The following is a 20440-nucleotide window of genomic DNA, read 5'->3' as shown; positions in this document are numbered from 1 at the left end:
TAATAATAGTAGTAGTAGTAGTAATAGTAGTAGTAGTAGTAGTAGTAGTAGTAATTGGTTTACCTTTCTCTTTGTCACTGTATTTTATCAAATCAAATTTGTGGTTATTTATTCATATCTTGCATTGAATTGCACTGCCTGGCACTGCATTGCTTTATTTTGTTTTTGGTCAGTAATTATTATTTTATTACTATGTAATTACATATGCCATCAGACTGGACAGGGCCTTGAAGGCAGCACCTCCTGCAGAGAGAGCACTCCTGCAGGACACCAAAGCTCCTCTCCTCTCCCTCCATCCGTCAGCTGTATGCATCGTTAGCCCCGCAGCTAGCAGCAGCAGCAGCAGCTCACCAGGCCACAGCGGCCGGCCGGTGCATCATCCTCAGCTTCCAGCCATGGCGTTGGTTACTCTGCAGCGGTCCCCGACCCCGAGCGCCGCTTCCACCGCCAGCACAGCAACCACGACCGCGGGGGAGGTCAGTTTGGTCCCCGGGCGAATTGAGACAATGTCCCGGTGTGGGGAGGTGTTGGTGGACGGGCTGGGGGATGAGGGAGATGTTGCCGGAGACGGGCCCGCTGATTGAAGCTACATTAGCACCGTTAGTTTAATGTGTTATGCTAGGGTGTTAGCTAACGGTAGCTAGCAAACGTCTTCGTTACTGATAGCCAGATATATCTGGCCAACACATTTGCCAATTACGTCTGTCAGATTTCTCGTTTTATAACATGTAGATAAATTATAATAACCCTCACAACTTATACATTTGTTAGACGTTTATTTTAAAGCGCTAGCTTAGTCTGACAAGTGCCTTATGAATGATATAAGATGTAGCTAACGTTAGCTGTTTCATGATGTGGTTGGCTGACATTGAAAAATTTTCAGTTCTTAGACATTGACTGTATCACAGTATGTTTGGCATAACATCAGCACAACGATAGCAGGAATTTTCCTCCACAAGTAGTGCTAAATTCACATTAACTTAGTAATGCTAAAACTGAGATTATTACGTTTTATTCTGGTGGTTTAAGATCTTTAATAGACAACATGTTACAGACAGTCAACTACCCAGGGTATTTCTATCACAGTCTCAGTTGTGTTGATTTGTTGGTGCTTCCAGTAAGTATAGAAAGAAAATATGCGATTTCCAGGCTGTTACATAGCCTCATGGGGTTGAAAGACTAAACTTTAAGGCTTGCTTTTACTTCTCTATAGCAGCAGAGAGTCAGACTTTGAGCTTCCTGGTTTTCTGGGGACTAACAGCAATAAAAAGTGATTAACTATGCCACAAAACTATATTATCATTCAAACTTCCTCTTGGCCATTTTCAAGCACAGTTATCAGTTGCCAGATGGGGGCGCTAACTGCCAGCTAGAGACAGAAAAGCTCACCTTGTTCTGCTCTGTATTACCACATCAGAAGAACCAGGATTGACATCCATGGGCTGCGTTTATTTACAACCAAAAGTATCTTAGCTACAGCTGTGCTCAGTCATAACAAAGTAGAGCAAAATATTCCTTATTTTTACAGCATGTTCAAAACCATGCAACTCTCAAATGTCATAACACAGTAGTTGTTTATTGCAGATCGATTACTTCCTTCAAAATAACCAGTTTTGCTTGTTTGACCAAGGCTCGTCCATGTATTTCAGCATCCTGCTGGAGCCAGTGGTGTAGTCCAGCAGCATCATGGTGAGGTGTGACAGATAAAGCTGGCAGGAAGCTGCTGCAGCAATGATGTCATCTACTCATGAGGGGTGGGTGGGGTGGAGGAATACTACTATAGGAAGGGGTGGAAAAGAGCGGAGGTAGACAGGGATTTACGAGATGCTGGCACGAGGCAGTTAATGTGTGAGATTATTTCACCTAATACACAGCTACGGAGAATTACCTTGTTATGCGTTATTGCCTGCTTGCAGAATAATTTTCTTCAGTCCTTCCTAGAAATGGTACTCTGCATTGTATATTTCAGTTGCACATTGGTGGCTGTAGAACACCATGTCCTTCAGCCCTTAAACTTTTCTGTCACTTGTTTCAGTGGTTTTTTGTAGGTTTTTGGGGTTTTGTTCCTAAATGATTGAGTCTGTTCATTAATACATAAACTATTTGAGGTTTAGTATTTAGTGTTTTTAATTTATCATGCAAAAAAAAGAAAATCCACCACTTTATAGTGTAACGCAGATTTAGAATTTCTAAAAATGAATCAAAGAGCACTTTGAGATTTAGACAAACCTAATCATGATTAATGGATTGCAGTCTCCATAAAAATCAAGTAAGACTGATATCACTGTCATATTTGGGTGCAAAACTACCAGACATAGTACACCTACTGACATTCTCCTCTATTTTCTGGCCTCGTACATTGAATTATACTTATATTTTACTGGATTAAACCCCAAACAATGTTGTTGTTCGTTTTATGCAAGTAGCTGGTCAGATGAACTAGTCTAAATTTTCTCGCAGCCTTGTCACCAACCCCTCAGCACATCTTCGCTATAATTTTCTTACCATTTAATTGTTAGCGATGGTGTTATCATCTATGGAGTCAAATGTATTTATTTATATGCTTACCTCCTGTGCTGATGAAGCTGGCTCTGTTCTCACAGCTTGCAAGCCTCTCTATCTTATGTAGCTGCTGTTAGATGAGTGCTGTAAAAAGTATAACAACATAAAAATTTTACTTCTTTATTTTTGGAGTTGTGCTTTCAAGAACTTGCTATATTTAGATACTGTTAAACATTAGCACACAGTATGTAGTGTATCTCCGTTTTGGGTTACTTTGTCAATTTCATTTATCAGTTTATGTTCAGTAAAATATAGACAAGCCTGTAGCTTCTGTCTGCGTAGCAGGCTGTGACTGTTTGTTAATAATGCCATCAAAATCGATGCAGTGTGTCGTTTATTTTCTCCTGTTATCTGTGTTGCAGGATTTTGGGAGTGAAGATGAACGGCGAATAAATCAGAGGTAAGTTTATTTTACGTTTAGCCCTCCTTTTGCATAGTACATGGTGAAGCAGGTCAGATGTTATTTCACACACAGGTGTTGTTGACTGAATGGCTGTCTTTGAGTCATTTAGTGAAATCTGGAGTGGCGGCAGACTAGCTGGCATCAACAAATGAGAACAACTGAGCGTCAGTGTGTAATAAAAAAACACCTGTCTGTCTGTATTGTTGGCAGAGTCATCAATTCCTAATAACCAACTGTAAAAACCTTTTTATTGCCAGTAGTCTCTCAAGTTATATGTTGACAGATGTGTCCGTATTTTTATCAGCACTTAGACTGATGAACCTGCTCTTGAACTGTGCATCATCACTTGAGTCACTTGGCGTTAATCCAGCTTTTAAATGTATTTTTTCTGTCGAGTGCATGTATCGTATGGATTAACAGAGAGCTGAAAATTTTTGTTGCCTGATTGTTTTAGTCAATTACACCAATTATTTGCTGGTTAAAAATGAAGATTTACTTTGTTCTTTTCCTCTATTCCTTTGAATAAATTAAACACTGTCGCCCAACAAAAGATGAAATGTCGCACCGTGCTGTGTTTAGGCTTTGATGACAGTAAGAAGAAAGACAGAGAAATTATGAAGCAGCAGCAAGAGTGTTCACACCATGGACCTTTCTCACCCTGCAAGGCAGCCTTTATTTCACTTTGTGGATGAGTGCAGACATAAAATGTTAATTTTTACATTTACAAGGACAGATCAAATAAGTCACAGTATTTTCTCATTGTCTTGCCAGCTCATGGTAAAGTGCGTGGTGAGAACTGCCATAGATATCCAGTCAGTGCATCACAGCACTTGATGATGCAATTGATGCTTTCTTAGTCTGAAATTTTTGCTTTACAGATTGTGACAGGGTGTCTCTGTTGTGTCAAAACCGTATAAAGTCAGTGGAGTCAGTAAAAATCTGTAGCAGAGTCCCTGGGACAGTTTTATAGTAAAGAGAGCTATTTTGAAATAAGAAGAACTGACAGTTTGGCTTTGTAGTTTTAGTAAGTAAATGTGTATTAATAGCATGTTAATGGTACAATTTGGACAGTTTGAATTTAATATGATGTAAGTATGTTTCTCATAGAAAAGTTGTTCACTGAACTCCACGCTTTTTAGTTTATTGCAAACTAAAAGGTAACAACCAGTAACATACAGACTTAGATTAATCTACTGTTATACAATGCCTGTGTAACAACTATGGTGTGGACAAACACCCACAAGTGCTGCTGCTTTACTTTGTATCTGTTCTACTTGTGACTGTCTGCTAAGAGTGAATGTTCTGGTCTTACACATCAGTTTTGGAAGCATCTGTTTCTAAAATTGAACTGAACTGGATTTGATAGAAAGCAAGTAAGTAAGCCAACTGCAGTTAACTGGAGAGATTTCAGATGGATCAATACAGTCTACACATTTTTTGGCCCCACATACAGTATTGACTTGTCAAGATATTGACATTGATCACGTCTTAATGTGTCTCTCATATTGGTTGAATCCTCCGTTCTAATGTGAATGTGTGTTCTTGTTGTGAATTTGAGACTTGTTATTTTTGAAAAATGTATGAACTGTGAACTAGAGGATAAGATAAGTGAATGCGTCATTTAGTTTGGTTTCTTTGCGCTTATGCAACAGCCTGTGTAATGTCCCTAAGCAATGCGTGTGTGTAAGAATGATCTATGCATAATGCGAGTCCTGTCTTGCCTCAAGATAGCTTCCATTTTTGAGGGCCCCCGTAAGCCATGTTATGCAATTAAATTGCCAGCAAATTCATGTTTTATAATATTATGGCACATTAAATTGTCCTTTATTTGACAGACTTATTCCTCTTCAGATCAGTGTGCACTGATCTACTAGACTTTGTAGCTACAAGTGTTGATGGACAGCTATTGAGACCGCCAAGTGGGAGTATTTGCACTTGCTGTTCCCAGCTGACCCTGATAACGATGACAAGCCTAGGGGGTTGATGGAGGCCAACATAAACACTATGCAGGTGTCGGTGGCTCTGTACCAAGGAGTGAAGTCATCTTACCAACGTGTTCGCAGCAGAGTTTGGCAAGAAGCAGAATTGAGTAAAAATGTGTGTGTGTGTGTGTGTGTGTGTTTGCACCTAGATTCAGGGAGCAGTGTTTGGAATGAGAAGGAGGGATTCAGTGTGTGGGTAAGATGAAGGATCAGCAGATGATGAGCTCCACCAACATCAGAAAAGCATACGGAGCACTATTATTTCTGATGTCAAGTTAATTTATGCCACTTTTTAAAACTGGCGGTGATTTAAAGACCATAACGTGGCAAAATGCTCCGTCTGAATTTCGAATTTGTGTGGATAGGAGAAACATAGGTAGACAAACTGCAACAGATACAGCAGCTCTGGTTATTTATTGTGGGTTAATGTTTCCTCAGTAACATGATGATGTCATGTGTTTCCTGCTCAGGGCCTCCATGTCTCCTCTGACACCTGAGGAGGTTTGTTCCTCCCTGTACTGCCTCCCCTCCCTCTCTGTCTCTACCCCCTTTCAGTGGTGTAAGTGGGAAAATGCCAGCATTATGCAACTGGCAGCCCCAAGAGGAGGTTCTTTTGCTTCATTGTGTCGATGTGTGCAAAACACTCTGAGAGCATGAATAAACCAGCCTGGTTACTGCCTCCGTGGAGCCTCTTTGTAGCGAGTCCTTGGTGTAATCCAGTGCACCTCTCTCACATACTGGTACACCTGGTGACTCAGAGCCGTGGCTTAGAGGACATCTGGTCCTGTTTGGCCCCGTCCATGTCCATCTGGCTACTGTTGCAGCAGGAAACTATACCTTAACCCTGTGACATGCCATCCACTCCTGCCTGCTGCTTCTAAATCTTGTCATGCAGAGAGGGAGCTCCTGTATCCAGTCAGGTCCCTCCACTTCTGCATGCACCTGACGCTTTGAGCTGTCCAAGTTTCCACCTGGAACAGACCGAACATGCGTCAGCTTGTAGTGTACAGTATCTGCTTGTGACCAGGTGTTACAGACGTTTTCCTATTGTGGAGAAGAATAGAAGGGCTATCTTGTTATCTGTGTCACAGAGCTATTGTTAATGTCTGTCAGCAAATCCTCCCAGATTAACAGCGTCGTGCCACTTCTTTGTGTACTTGTTGGGGGTTTCAGTGCTTAGTGAAAGAGGGAAAGTGAGCCAGAAAGTTGTAGCCTACATTAGTTTTCATCCCCCCAGACATACTACAGGCTCAAGTTCAACTTATTTTAGACTGGAATTTCATGATTATACTCCTTAGTTGCTTTTCATAATCTCTGTATTTTCCCCTCCTCTTTTGCATCAGTCACTGATGTTCCAGATGCAATAGACATATATGATATTTTGTCCTTAACATGCCATTGTACTCTAATAATCTAACACATTATGGTTTGTTTTTAGTCCATGCAAGTGAGTGGCAGTCAGCGCTGGCCACTTGAAGGAGAGAGAGACAAGATAATCCCTCCCTTATAAGCCTGGCCTATAATGAGATTGGGGAGTTTTGGGAGATTGCCAGTTCTCACTGCCCTTTCCACCCGTGCTCGGCCCATGCGTTAAGCTCCCTGGATGCATTACCTTGGAATGCTGTTGACCCCTAAAGGTGGCATGCTCATGGAAACATCCCATTAGGAAGTTTTGTGCCAAAATTCCTCCGCCTCCTTTTTAAAAAAATCTTCCTCCAATTGTGCAAGTGGTCTTCTTTTCCCCAGGAAGACTGACAGAGAAAGCGGTACTCTCAGTAGGCTTTGGAGAGAAGGTTTCTGTTAGACAAGTGGGCATGTTTTGCTCTGGCTAAAGAGGAAACCTGTTGTTCACTTTGTACTGAGTCAGACCTGGTGGATGAGGAAAGGAAAGAGTCACAGAGTTCATGCAGAATTACTGGGAAATCCATCTCTTGACTTCCACTAGATTCATTGTCCTCTGTAAACTTCTGGGGTTTTTTGTTCTAGCGATTGTTGAGAGGCAAGAGAAAGCTTGTGATTCTGTCTCTTTAGGAAACTGCACAAGTTCTTCTGGTGAATGAAAGAGTGAATTGGATGGGGGCCCCACAGAGTACTGTAAAAGAGTGTGACACAGACAAAACAGAGTGAGGGATGGGGGAGACAGGCACAGTTGCATGTGCCTGAGGCAGCGGGTGGAGGCTACAGCATATCCCTCCAGGCGGGAGTCTGACTCGCACTCTGAGACGCTCAGATGAGGGAGGAGGAGGAGGAGGAGGAGGAGGAGAAGGCAGCAGAGGGAGTGGCGTCTGAGCAGACGGCACTTCTTCACTGAGCAGTACAGATGAGTGCAGACTGTCACTCAGTCTGTCACTCAGAACCTTCGGGGCCAACACCTGAACCCGTCGTCCGCCTCTTTCCACTCTGCTCCGTCACTGTTTCTGGAGGCTGATGAAGAGGAGGTAGCTGGAGAGGCCCTAGTTTCATTTTGATTCAGCAGGATGCATCTGGTTGTAGAACCCATTCAGGAGGCCATGATGAAGATTCTACCTTATTTTGTGGAGAACGCTGTGTTGACCCAGAGTGAGATAAACCGCATGTGAGTCCAGTTTATCTTTTAAAAACTGGGTTTGATCTGGAGGGAACACACATCCTTCACTGATGAGATTTGACATCAGACACTTGAGTATGATTTGGACTAATTTGCTCTAAACTCAGTGGTTATGTTTCTGAGAAGTACTGAAAGAAATTTTAATTTGTTGTTATATTGTTGTAACTTCATTAGTTCAGTGTGAGATTTTGAACGTTTGCTTGGTGATTTTGTAACAGATACTATGATATCATAGTACCTCATCAAAACTTATCCAGCTCATATGAGATAACAAACCTGAATCAGAGTAAGTCATCATTCACCAGCAGCTGAGATTCAGTGCACAAATCACTGAATCAGAGATATCTCTGTGACCTGATGTGTTGGCTTTTTTTGTCTCCCGGGCTGTAAAGGAGGTATAGGTACTGTAGGTTGTAATCATGTGGAATCATTGAGGCTATCTGGCGAGCTTTTCTGTCATAGTCTTTGTTTGCTTTGATACCAGATGTATTTTTAGCCCTAGTGTTTGTGGAGAAGCTGATAGCAGGGTGCCGCGGGGCAAGAGACAGTAGAGCTAAGGCTGTTTAATTAGGATGTCTGAGTACAGCCTGTGAAGCAGTGGGACAGCTCTTGATTTACACATACGGACAAGTTTCACACATCCTCAAATTTCACTAAAGTGCACCTTTAAGGGTTTTCTTTTTTCTCTGGGAAGCTATCAGGTATCACAGGCTAAGACCTGTGGACTTTAAGTTGGGTTACTAGCTGAAACAGGCAAAGTGAACAGCAGGGATTTGTACACAGTGCTGAGCAGTGATGAGGCTGTACCCCTCTTCTTGTTCTTGGTATTGCCACTTTTGTCTCATATTATCCATCATCCCCTGACAGTGGACCCTCCTGATAGCCTCATGAATCTCAGACAGAGAACGGACTGGAACAAAAATCCGTCAAAGTGAGACAAAAGCTCTTGTTGAGAAGTGTCCACCCCCGTGCTTAGTCACTGTGGAACTTTGTTTCTGCAGTGCTGGGGGCGGAGGGAATTTATTGTGAGGTGCACAAAACGAAGTCCATTGTTCCCACAAAATCATCTGTTTGGCCCAGGCTTGCTCTTCTGTATGTGGGTTTTGAAAGTGTGATCATAGGGAGCTTAGTGAGGGAGTGGATTCAGAGCAGGATATAAAAATGTGATGGTGAAACTTATGTAATTTAGATGAAGGATTTTTATTAATACCTGTTTAAACCAAAGGCATTCGGTCAGTGGTGTGTGTTTATTTGGAGAAGTTTGAGATATGTCAGTTATTAAATATCTTATGAACCAGTTATCAGCTTTTTCCCAGTACCAGGCTTCACTGATTTTATGTATTACAGGACTGCAGATGCAAAACAGTTTAGGTTTTTACTGATACATCTATCGTTAGGTGCCATTAATAAAAATGATATTAGACTGATACTAGTATTGCTCCTTTAAGCTGTCATGAGGCAGTAATACTGACACTGTACCAATACACTGAATACACTGCACACACAGAATACATGGTGCATGTGTCCCACCCTGCTGCCAGGTAGATTTATGAATGTGCTCACATTGTTTTTCAATGAAAAAATGGAATGATTGAATTCAGCCTGGAGGAAACACCTCACTGTGTTTTTTTTATTGCAGCTTCTTACGTGTCATCTGTTGACAGCTCCAAAGCCCAACCTGAAAAAGTCAAGAGTTTTACGGGCAGGTGTGAACTGATAATTACTGCGTTTCAGTCACTGTGAAAGTTAAGCATCACAAACAGCCGCAGTTTGGTCAATTATTTAGGTCTGTGTTGCATTACACCAAGCCAGCGGAGACCTGACAAGTCAAGTCTGAGTGCAGCCCATGCAGCAGAAAAAAGACAGATAAGCATTCAGGATCAAAGCTTGATTCATGGCTGCTGCAGACTTGAGTTCTGCCTCTGTAACGTGGCAGCTGAGCTTTTCCACTCAGCTGTTGAGGTAATTCACCAGCAGTGGACAAACCTGATCTATGCTCATCTCATTGGCTGTGTCTACTGAACTGTACTGTACTGTTAAAACTGAATATTTCATTTGTCCCACTTCTCTCAACATCGCTCTCGAGTGAACAAGCTGAAACAGTTGTGCTGAGCTGTTGCTCTGCAGCGTGGTGTCTGATGTACAGTGTCTGTGTTTCAATACTTGTAACTCCTCTCTTCCATTTGTTCTGCAGCCTGAGTGAGAGCTTCTTCATGGTGAAGGGTGCTGCTCTTTTCCTGCAGCAGGGGAGCAGTCAACAGGGCCAGAAAGCACATCCCCACCACAAACATGCAGGTGAGAGCCACAAGAACACCCCGAAAAGCCTCACACCCTGTTATCCAAATATTTTACCCAAACTGTAGTTTCAGTCTCATCAGATGTCTTATCCATTTTATGGCAGTGCATTTGTGTCATGAGTTCATGTGCTGCATTTGCTAACACTAACACTGCAGCAGATGTTTGTAGCTGAGGTGTGGAGGATGGAGGCTGCCTCTTTGATAAGCATGTTCCAGACGTATAGCTTAGGCAGATTAGTGCTTAAATCCAGCGCACAGTAGCTCTGCGGGCAAAACTTCAGCTGATGATTAAGGGAGGCCCTTATTGTTTGTATTACCTTGTGCTCTCCATTTTAGTCAACTTGAGTCAGTAGGAGAACACATGGTAAATGTAAATGACTATTCTCAGCAAAACCTCTGTGACTTTGTGTTGTAGATTATGTAAAAAAATGAACAGGTATGTAGGATCCTGTTTGTTTTATTGATTGTCTGAAGTCTGAGGTCAAGTGACAAGTTGGACTGAACAGTGAACTGGCTGGTGTCTTTAATCAGCAGCTGTTTTTAAAATGTCACAATTGAGAGCCACAATTAATTGCTTTAAAGACATAAGGCTGACCTGACAGTCCACCGGCATGATGGGAATTCAGCACCAGCCAACAAACAATATGCTGCCAAGTCATTTGGCAAAGTCATGGCTGTGGTTGGCAGCTTTGTCCACTCTACCAGCCACTTTGTCAGGTAACCCACATATTTGCTGGTCCCACTTTGTTCTCAAAAACATTTTGTAGGGGGGAAATAGTTGTGTCAATTCCCAGTAACTGTGGCTTTTAGGAAAAAGAGATGGTGTGGTGACTTAGGCAAAGTGCTTGGTAAAAGTGTTCCTGCTCTAAAAAGTGGTGCTCTACCATCAGTGATTTTAAAATAAGCACAGCTTCTCAGAGAAATCAGCTAGCCAAAAGAAATGTGAAAATGAATATCACAGCACCAACCGTAAAAAACACAGATATCCTATTTAAATGTAGACTGACTTTGTGAATGTCTCTTATACTCACTAATATAGACTAAACTGTTGCAGGACATACAGTGGCCTATTTAGACGCTGAAACGTAGCGGTGTCCATTAAGGCTGCCAGTTGAACTGTTTGACCTATTCACATCAACATGGACACATGATGCATAATTGTCTGTGGATATATTTATGTTTCTGTGTATGACTCTCAGATCTTGCAGCTGTTATTATTCAGAACAGATGCCAACTTGGCTGCCACAGAGCGATGTGAACTAAGGCCATGAACTCAATTGCCTGTTCTCAGTTAACAGTATGATCCACGTGTCCATCAGGACCATCAAAGAAGAGTTATTGCCAGATTTTCCCTCTAGCAACTATGGACAGAAGTTGACAGCACTTGTGGCGCTCATCAAATATGCTAAAATAGGCTTTAGGAGGTCAGTATATTCAGACAATAACACAGAGGAGGAGCACTGGGAGTACAAGGTATATATTTTCTAAAAACTAATCCTTTTTAATGATATTTTATTGGTTAATGAACAGCACTTGAAATCAGTTCCCAACATTTCTGGAAGAGAATAACGTCATCTGCTGAGTTACAGCCATGAAACTATCAGCTGTAACCACTGGACATTATAGGAAATATGTTTGAAGGCATCAGGGAATAATTCATATACTGTATACACTGTTTGTTGACAGTGGAGTGGTAACACTTCAACAAGTCTGATGCCAAAACTTTGAATATTTTCTTAGATTTAATCTTAGAAGATCATTTGGGCCCAGTGTGACAAAACAATGATAGTTATTGTTTTTACATTTTCACCTTTATCCATGTTACACTCCACAAAAAACATATTTTGATTAGTATGCCAAACCTCTTGGGCTCATTCTCAATTGACTCTAAATGTAAAGTTAAAAATTGGCAAAGTTTTGTCAAAACAATGATTACCAGGCTATGAATACTGACATTTTGACAGAAGTTCTGGTATTAATTTGTGTGTTTTGGAAATGAGCTGTCTGGGAACTTTCTCTTCCCAGTGAAGTTATATTCAGTGTTCCTTTCCATATGGTTGTCAAAGAACCAGTCATTCAATGTTTTGTCAGTTTGCTGCAAGTTGATTTTAGTTTGTAAGGTTAGCTGTCTTAATTCTGATTCATTCATCTGTGAATCATGAGATATACGAGAGTCGACCACTTTCTGTTTAATGCCTGTAGCTGCAGTTAAAACCTGTCAGGTCATCATGGTTTGCTTGTTTGAACTGTTGTGACATATTTCAACATAGTCATCTGCTACTTTGCATTTCTGTTGGTCCATCTCCACACCCTCTTTTATAATCCAGCTTCACTGACATGTCTTGGCACAGGGAGCAATGAGGGATGTAAAATGAACAAAGACAAGGTCTTGAATTGTGGTTTTGTGGATATATCTGCTCTCATGCGAAGATGGAAAATTTACAGTCAATTCATTTCTCATCAATCAGTTAACAACACGTCAGCTGATAAAAATCACTGAACAGGTTGTATGTTGTTTCCTGGAGGAGGCCCTATTTTTTCACTTCGGTGTTAATGCACCTGCACTTCACTCACTGTTGTCATAGTAAAATAGACTTTATCATCCTTGTATCTTCTCTTTCAAGTCAAAATGTATCTGTATGTATGATACAGTAGAAACATAACCACTGACATCAAACAACCACTGTTCGTCATGGATCAATTTTCTTTATAATCCTCCTCAACAGGTGACTTACCTCAACACCTGCAGGTGATGATAAACATTCTTCGCTCAGAGGACAGAATCAAACTGGTAAGAGACGGCACAAGTATGTGCATACATGAAAACAAAAACATGCACACACACATACCCTTGTCTAAAGGCCACTGACTAACAATCTGGCATAGCAAACCCTCTAGAACGCATTTTATTGTGCACTTAAGATGCTTATTTGCTCACTGTAATTATTAGCTCATGAGAGCGCACTTTGGAGAGCATTACCAAATGTTTCCATGGTGTGTCTATGTGTTGGTGTGAGTTATTTCATTTTCTATTCACCAGCTCTGTACTCTCACACATACTGAGGACTCGGTTACCCTATTACATCAAGTTTGTATCCCGGTTTTCTTTGCACATCCGTCTGTGACACTCTGTTAGACACAGATTTAAGCAGGAGGGTCAGCGAACTCCATCAGCAGTTTGTTGCCTCTCTAGAACATTTGCTGTTCTGCACAATCAGAGTTTTGTACTCGTGTAAAGGAAGCATGCTTTTAACACAGGCATGCCTCCCTAGATTTGTTTGAATTAATTGTGGTTCAACCCATAAGTTTTAAGTTTTAAGGCCGATACAAACACTGAAATTGTCAATCTTACATTTAATATATTTAAAAGTAAGCATTTGTATGCCAAAAGTAATTGTACTCTGGACAAAATCTCCATTTAATAGTAAGGAAATTTATTTTGGCTCTTAGGCACTACTTCAGAAACAGGAAACATTTTGACTTTAATTGCCTCTACTCTGTGCAGGCGGTGCGGCTGGAGAGTGCATGGTCAGATCGTGTGCGGTACATGGTGGTGGTGTACACCAGTGGACGACAGGACACAGAAGAAAACATCCTACTGGGAATTGACTTCACCAACAAAGACTGGTACGAATAGGCCCAGTGTGTAGGTCACTGTTTGTTGTTTAACTGTTAAAGGTTAAGAGAGCTCCATTTATGAATTCATATTTTTGGTTAGTTTATGTTACTTGTAGAGAAAATATACAAACTGTTTATGACAGATATTTATGAATGCACATACTCACCCATGGAGCTATGCCTCAGACTGGAGCTGTTATATATGCACTAATGTCACACATGGTTTATTTGCTGCAGGGCTGCTCTAGACTTTATACTGTAGCTAAAAATAATAGACATTTAAAATGTAATCTTGCCATCTCTGGGTTTGTAGTTGTAATTGTTCAGATTCACAGATATTCACTGAGTTATCCTAGAATGTAGCAATTAATTAAAACATAGGTTTTTAATGTGGAATATCACATTTATGTTACCCACTTTGAGCAGTAGCCACTACAAAGAAAAGTCGATTTTTCTTCTATTTGCCAGGTTTTAATTTTCATTCTCAATTTCACTCTGCCAGCAAAAGCTGTTCGATCGGCATGGTGCTACCTCTGTGGAGTGATACAAAGATCCATCTCGATGGAGATGGGTGAGTTTTTTGGGTTTTTTTCTTCTGTCAGTGTGACCTCTGCGGTAAGGACAGAGAACATAGCTGCAGCATTTAACCCAGTGATACTTCTCTGCTTTTTACCCAACACTGCATCTACACCTGACACTTGGGATGAACTTGATACACACGCACTGCAGCTTCACAGTGTTTCAGCTCAGGGCATGACCATCTGTTTCGTTTTTTTACCCCAGGGGCTTTACTGTGAACACAGCAGGTCGGACTCATGTCTTCAAACCCGTGTCGGTGCAGGCAATGTGGTGAGTAATAAACAACCTCTGGAGCCACAGTGGCTGTCTACAGCATGATACACCACTATAAACGTCCTGACAGACTCTCTGCTGTACTGAGGCACCAGTTTGAGGCAGTGCTGATTCATCCTGCCACCTGCTGGCATGAAGATGCATGCACACATGCCGACACAGCATAAAGCCAGAGTGTAAATACTTAAGTCAGATTTAAATCAGTCATTGACAACTTTAATCTTTATTTTCCCAAACATCAACAATCTAGGTCAGCTCTGCAGGTGCTGCACAAGGCGTGTGAGGTGTCACGCAGGTATAACTACTTCCCCGGAGGCATGGCTCTCACCTGGATGGGATACTACGAGAGCTGCATTGCTTCAGATCAGAGCTGCATCAACGAGTGGAACGCCATGAAGGACTTGGAGACCACGCGGCCAGACTCACCCACCATGTTTGTCGACAAGTCAGTAAACACAAAGCAACTTGAATCGGATTCCTCATGTAAAGATTGAAACTCCTGTACCTGTCGTTAAAATAGGAGTGACTGTTTCTGAAGAAGTACTGAGATTTTAATCATTTGTAGGCCTTCAGAGAGAGAGAGGACAGAGTGCCTTATTAAAGCCAAACTCAGAAGCATCATGACGTGCCAGGACCTTGAGAACGTCACCTGCAAACAGGTAAATATACAGTAACGAACACGGAAATACCTCTGTTTTTCTTGGATGGGGACAAAACTCAGTTGTCTGTGTGTTAACTTAAAAAAGAATTACCCACCCAAACTCTGGAACTGTTGTGTTTCTGTCAGTTACAGAACATTTTTCTGGTGTTCGGGGAGAGAATTCAAAGTAAACTTATGCCAGTGATTGTGACACAGTATCTTACAACAGCACAAAAACCTCCTCCACAGACAAATCAAATTATGCCATATAATTGTTTTTGTCAGATCCGTACAGAGTTGGAGCAACACATGAACTGCAACCTGAAGGAGTACAAAGAGTTCATTGACAATGAGATGCTGCTGATCCTGGGCCAGATGGACAAGGCCACTCTCATCTTTGACCACGTCTACCTGGTGGGACAACTGATACAGTCTCTTACATTCACAAAAACATCTGTTGCATCTGTTGTTTCCTGTGAATGACTGAGATAACTGAGATAAAATCATTCCCTTTTCCATCCCAAAGGAAGACTAGTGTTTGAGTAATCCTCCCTGTGAAATAATTGTTTTTGGAAAAAGAACAATCTCACAAAGATGTGAAAATACACTCCACACTACATAGACTAAACGGTATTTTCTCTCATTTGTTTTTAGGGATCCGAATGGAATGCGTCTAATTTGGAGGAGCTGCAAGAGACAGGGTGATTTATTTTACATTATGGAGGAGCTAAGATAAGCACACAGAAAAACATATTTTTTATTATGATTTGAGCAAGAAAGAATGTTGTTGATGAGCTAACATTATCCTTCCTTCCCAGGGTTGGCTATATCCTCAACGTTACCAGGGAGATAGATAACTTCTTTCCAGGCACATTCAGTTATCACAACATACGCGTCTATGATGAGGAGGCCACTGACCTGCTGGCTCACTGGAACGACACATACAACTTCATTGTTAAAGCAAAGTGAGTCCTGAGTGGAACAGAACACATGTTTCTCATGTATTCATCAGTTAACTATGAAGATATCTTATCATCACAGAAGTGTTAAGATCTAGTTTCGCGCATTTACGTATTATCTGAGGGATCTGCTCTTGACAGAGAAAACAAAGATTACATAGGAGGGTTCATGAAAAAGATAGAGCCAAGCCAATATCTAGTAAAGTATAATTACTCTTGCATTCATACTGTGCATATATATATATAATTCTTGCCCACAGAAAGAACCACTCCAAGTGTCTAGTTCACTGCAAGATGGGTGTCAGTCGTTCTGCCTCCACCGTTATTGCTTACGCCATGAAGGAGTACGGCTGGTCACTGGAGAAGGCCTACAACTTCGTCAAGCAGAAAAGGAGCATCACACGACCAAACCCAGGTTTCATGAGACAGCTGGCAGAGTATGAGGGAATCCTGGATGCCAGGTACAGTCCCTCACTTTATGTATGTGTGTGTGTGTGTGTACTGTTGTCTTTTCTCAGTTGTCCTGTTTTCTGACTTCTGCTCTCCTTTTGAACACTGTGTTTCTGTATTTCCAGCAAGCAGCGACACAACAAGCTGTGGCATCCAGATGCAGACTGTGAGATGGCAGAGGGACAGCAGGGGCTGGCTCAGTGTTGTGGGGGGGGTGAGGGAGGCCACGTGACTCCTGAGCCAGGGATGTCTCCCTGCTGTGAGGAGGCGCTCTCTGATAAAGGTGCGGCGTGCCCCTCCCCGTGCAGGACCGTTGCATTGGAGATTGACCCCGCCTACAACAACTATTACTTCCGCCGGCTCTCCGACTCTGCGCTGGACAGCGAACCATCGACACCTGTGCGCGGCCCCCCGCTTCTCGCCATGGAGAAAGTATTTATAGAAATCGAGGACGTGGAGCGTGACGCTCTGCTGGATGATGAGGCCTTTGATGGGCGTGAAGGCCTGCCCCTCCCCCACTTCGGGCCTACGGCAGAGGGAACTGCTGCCCAGACCTGCAGTCGTGGCCCTGAGCCGCTGGAAGAGCTGCGTCTTAGGCTGGAGTTCAGCACAGTGGAGGAAGAGGATGAGGAGGAGGTGCAAAAGGAGGAGGCAGAGATGGAGGTACTAATGCAGCCAGATGATGGAGGGGGTGGGGAAGGAGGCGGAGGAGAGGAAACGCAAGATGTGGAGGTTGAGGGGGATACAGAGGGTAATGGGATGGACCTGGCATCCCTGAATGAAAATTCCAACAACAACAACCATCTGAGCCCTCCATGTAACCACAATGTAAGTTTAATTATGGTGATTAATCTGCATTTTAGGATGAAAATACTGTTACTCACTTCATCCCATTCACAGAAATAACAACGTGACATCTGACATTTTTTCCCCCTGTCTTCATTTAGGAAAAAGCTTCCTCCATCATTCCTCAAGCCAATGCTTCTACAGTGTCTTGGTGGGATTCAAAGTCCAATCAGAAAGAAGACTCTCCAACCCTTGCTTCTAAACTTTGCCTTAACCCCAGTCCTCTTGAAGTCCCAAGTGCTCCATTCCCAGAGTCCCATACCTCTTCTGAAGACCTTGTGTCTTCAGTGGGACTGCTGTGCCCCTGTGGCCCTCTGTGTGACTGTGCCAACTGTGCTGCCTCGCCACCCACAGCTCTGCTCGACAGAGAGGAGCAGCCAGGAGAATCACTGGGCTTAGTGGAGCCTGAGGACAGTGGTGATCTGTCGGAAGTAAAGACTGAGCTTTACAAAAGTCAATCTGCAGCTACCTCCGAGGCTCTCCCTGAGCTGGTGAGAATGGATTTGGAGGAAGAGAAGCCTGCAGTGGCTTGCTACCTTAGCCAACAACAGGAGACGCTTGTACAGCTGCGGAGATCTGGGCTGGTCCGCCGGCGTGCAGAGAGACTAGAGAGACTTTCAGGTTCATCTCAGGAGAGCCTGCACTCTCTGAAAACTTTGCACGCATGCCAAAGGTCCAAGAGGAGCCCCTTTCACACCGATGAGGAAGAGGAGTTCTCGGGCTGTACTGGGGACTTCACTAAATCTTCGACACCATGCCAAGTGCGGTTAGAGCCACTGGTGATGCCACTGACCAATGAAGCCTTGTTGGGGGTGGTGGGGTCTGGGCTGCTCACACCCACCTCCTCGCCTCACGGCTCCACCCTGACTCGCAGCTCCAGCAGCGACAGCCTGCGCAGCGTGAGGGGGAAACCCGGTCTCGTGCGCCAGAGGGCGCAGGAGATCGAGACCCGCATGAGGCTGGCAGGTCTGACCGTGCCCTCGAGGCTGAAGCGGTCCAACTCGCTGGCCAAGTTGGGCAGCCTCAACTTCTCCTCCGAGGACCTGTGTTCAGCCTGCTCCTCGGACGCAGGAACGCTGCTGCTCCTCTCACTGTCCCCAGAGCCAGACACTGGCCTGGAGTGGGACTCCCCCACTGCCTCCGCTCTGCACCGGCCCTACAAGGACCTGCGCACTCCAGAGAAAGCACTACCAGGTGAGCCCAGAAGCTGACACATCAAGTGGAGGTTATATACACTCCTCCCTCCCCCTCACCTGCTCCCCTGCTGAGCTGGAGAGGAGTTGTACAGATTCTGGAAACGGGAGAGAGCAGAGTCTGAGGAAAGAAATTAAAACAACAACAAAAAAAAAAAAACAAAACAAAACATACAAACAAAAAAAAAAAAACAATGCCAACTGTTGTTATAAGGATTGTACACTCTCCTTTGCCACATTGTTTCTCAAACTGCTGTTCACAGTGATGAAAGTCATATTGCTGTATCTGACAAGTACAAGTGTAAAGCCATCAGTTCACCTCTAAGTTGGTTTGATTCATGGACAAACAAGTGCCTTACGTATGAGACCAGAGGCACAGAGCTGTGTGTTAGACTGAAGGATGAGACGGTACAAGACGCTCTATAACCTTTAACTTCACAGCTGTTAGTACCTGATAATGTACCAAATTATGGTCTCCATTGGCACTTAGATGATTTTTACCTGTCTGGTACAAAGTAGTAGCCTACATTGATGAACTTGAGTCCCTCAGTGGAGCTTGACAGAAAGCAAAGTGTTAAATAAATGTATAGTTGTTTACCGCACAGTTTATGTTTTAGATGCTAGAGGGTTGTAAAATTAATGGTTACCTCATGTTGCATTCATGAAGCTCTTTCTCAGATGAACACTGGGCCAGAGTTTAATTCAGTTTGTTTGCTGATGTGGAGTCAAAGTGAGGAAATTAGTTTTGAACTCATTTTTAATGCAGAGGTGTATGTAAGCGCATTGATGCTTAACTGCGTGTGAGTCTCCAAGTGAGTGAGAGGGATGAACGTGGAGAGAAAAGGTCGTGGCTTTGTTTTGCCAGAGGCATGCTCACTGTTTTCAACAAACACAACAGAAACACTTCTGAGTTTGTTGTTCCTTTGCACTGCTTTTTTTATTGAGTGAATACTGGTACACAGCAAGCTATCTTCCAAAATAACATTAGAGTAATGTTATTGACCTCATCATTCCCTGCAATGTACAATGTTCTCGGGAGAGCAGAGTGAGGAGTCACGCTGCACGGCTTAAAATCATAACACAAACGCCAAGTGTGACAGGAACTGAGGATTTATGGCAGTCAAATCATATAATGTATGTCGGGTATATCCCCAAACTAAAGTTATCGGAATGTGTTTGACAAGAAAACACTAAAACATTTCACATCCGAACCTTCTTCACCTTAAATTCATTCTCAAGGGTTGCCAACATTTTAAACTCATTTGTGCTTTTTAAAATGTGAAAGACCAAAGTTGTTTGGCTGTCTTGACAAATTGGAAACACCATCGAAGCTGTACAAAATATGTGAATCATAATGTCAATCATTAACGTATTTAAATGCTGTCACATCTTTTTGCACCTTTTTGGGAGAAACGACAGAGACTCAGTGGAGTCATCAGGCTCATAGCTGTTAAGCTTTTTATGCTCATATCATCAATGAGTTTTAAAGCTTTTGTCACACTGACGTGACAACGATCACAATAGGTTACTTCACAGTTTTGTAACCATTTTCTTTTTATATTTAAGTATGCAGTAACTTTTGTACTGTACATTGCTGTAGTTTGAATGCATATTGCACTTTTTATGTTGGTCAAAAACAATGTACTGTATGTGTTAATTATGGAAATAAACATTTCTTTTACATAATATACCATGGATGCTGTTTTGTTCTTACTTTATCTGAGCATAATCCATTCAAAATTAATAGTACTGGATATTTGAAATAATTTTCTCTGTACTCTGAAGTAGTAGATTTGTTAAATAATGTAGAAAAATATTCACGAATCAGACAGGAACAGAGGCGGGATTATGTACTGTTCCACCCTGTATGCTCCAGATGCTGTGTTCTTCCTAAATGCGGGTAAACCAACAGACTCAGATATTTAGGCAAAAACCAAATGTCTGTGTGCTGACTTGAGCATGATGATGTGTGTATCCTGACATTACATCATTGTGCCCCCATCTGTATGCTTTGGCAGGAGAGACGTTTTCTAACAGCCAGCTTATATAAC

The 20440-nt window shown here is 42.6% G+C and overlaps 1 protein-coding gene across 2 annotated transcripts; it reads left to right on the top strand.

Annotated features, from left to right (window-relative positions):
• Positions 1–262: 262 nt before the first annotated feature.
• ssh1a (slingshot protein phosphatase 1a) lies at positions 263–20077 on the top strand. 2 transcript variants are annotated; one of them, XM_018668866.2, is made up of 15 exons: positions 263–476; positions 2925–2962; positions 9729–9829; positions 12558–12622; positions 13337–13458; positions 13952–14020; positions 14233–14298; positions 14552–14746; positions 14867–14960; positions 15227–15355; positions 15596–15642; positions 15760–15906; positions 16161–16361; positions 16476–17178; positions 17298–20077. In XM_018668866.2, exons 1-15 carry the CDS (start codon positions 396–398, stop codon positions 18405–18407), a joined length of 3168 nt encoding a protein of 1055 aa, XP_018524382.1. In that variant the 5' UTR covers positions 263–395; the 3' UTR covers positions 18408–20077. The 2 variants fall into 2 exon arrangements, with proteins under 2 accessions (XP_018524382.1, XP_018524385.1); XM_018668869.2 differs by lacking the exons at positions 263–476; positions 2925–2962 and adding an exon at positions 7212–7522.
• Positions 20078–20440: the final 363 nt, after the last annotated feature.

This window comes from Lates calcarifer, linkage group LG13, assembly GCF_001640805.2.
Source record: "Lates calcarifer isolate ASB-BC8 linkage group LG13, TLL_Latcal_v3, whole genome shotgun sequence".
Classification (NCBI taxonomy): Eukaryota; Metazoa; Chordata; class Actinopteri; family Centropomidae; genus Lates; species Lates calcarifer.
Note: the sequence above shows the minus strand (reverse complement) of the source record. Positions and strands in the feature narration are given on the sequence as shown.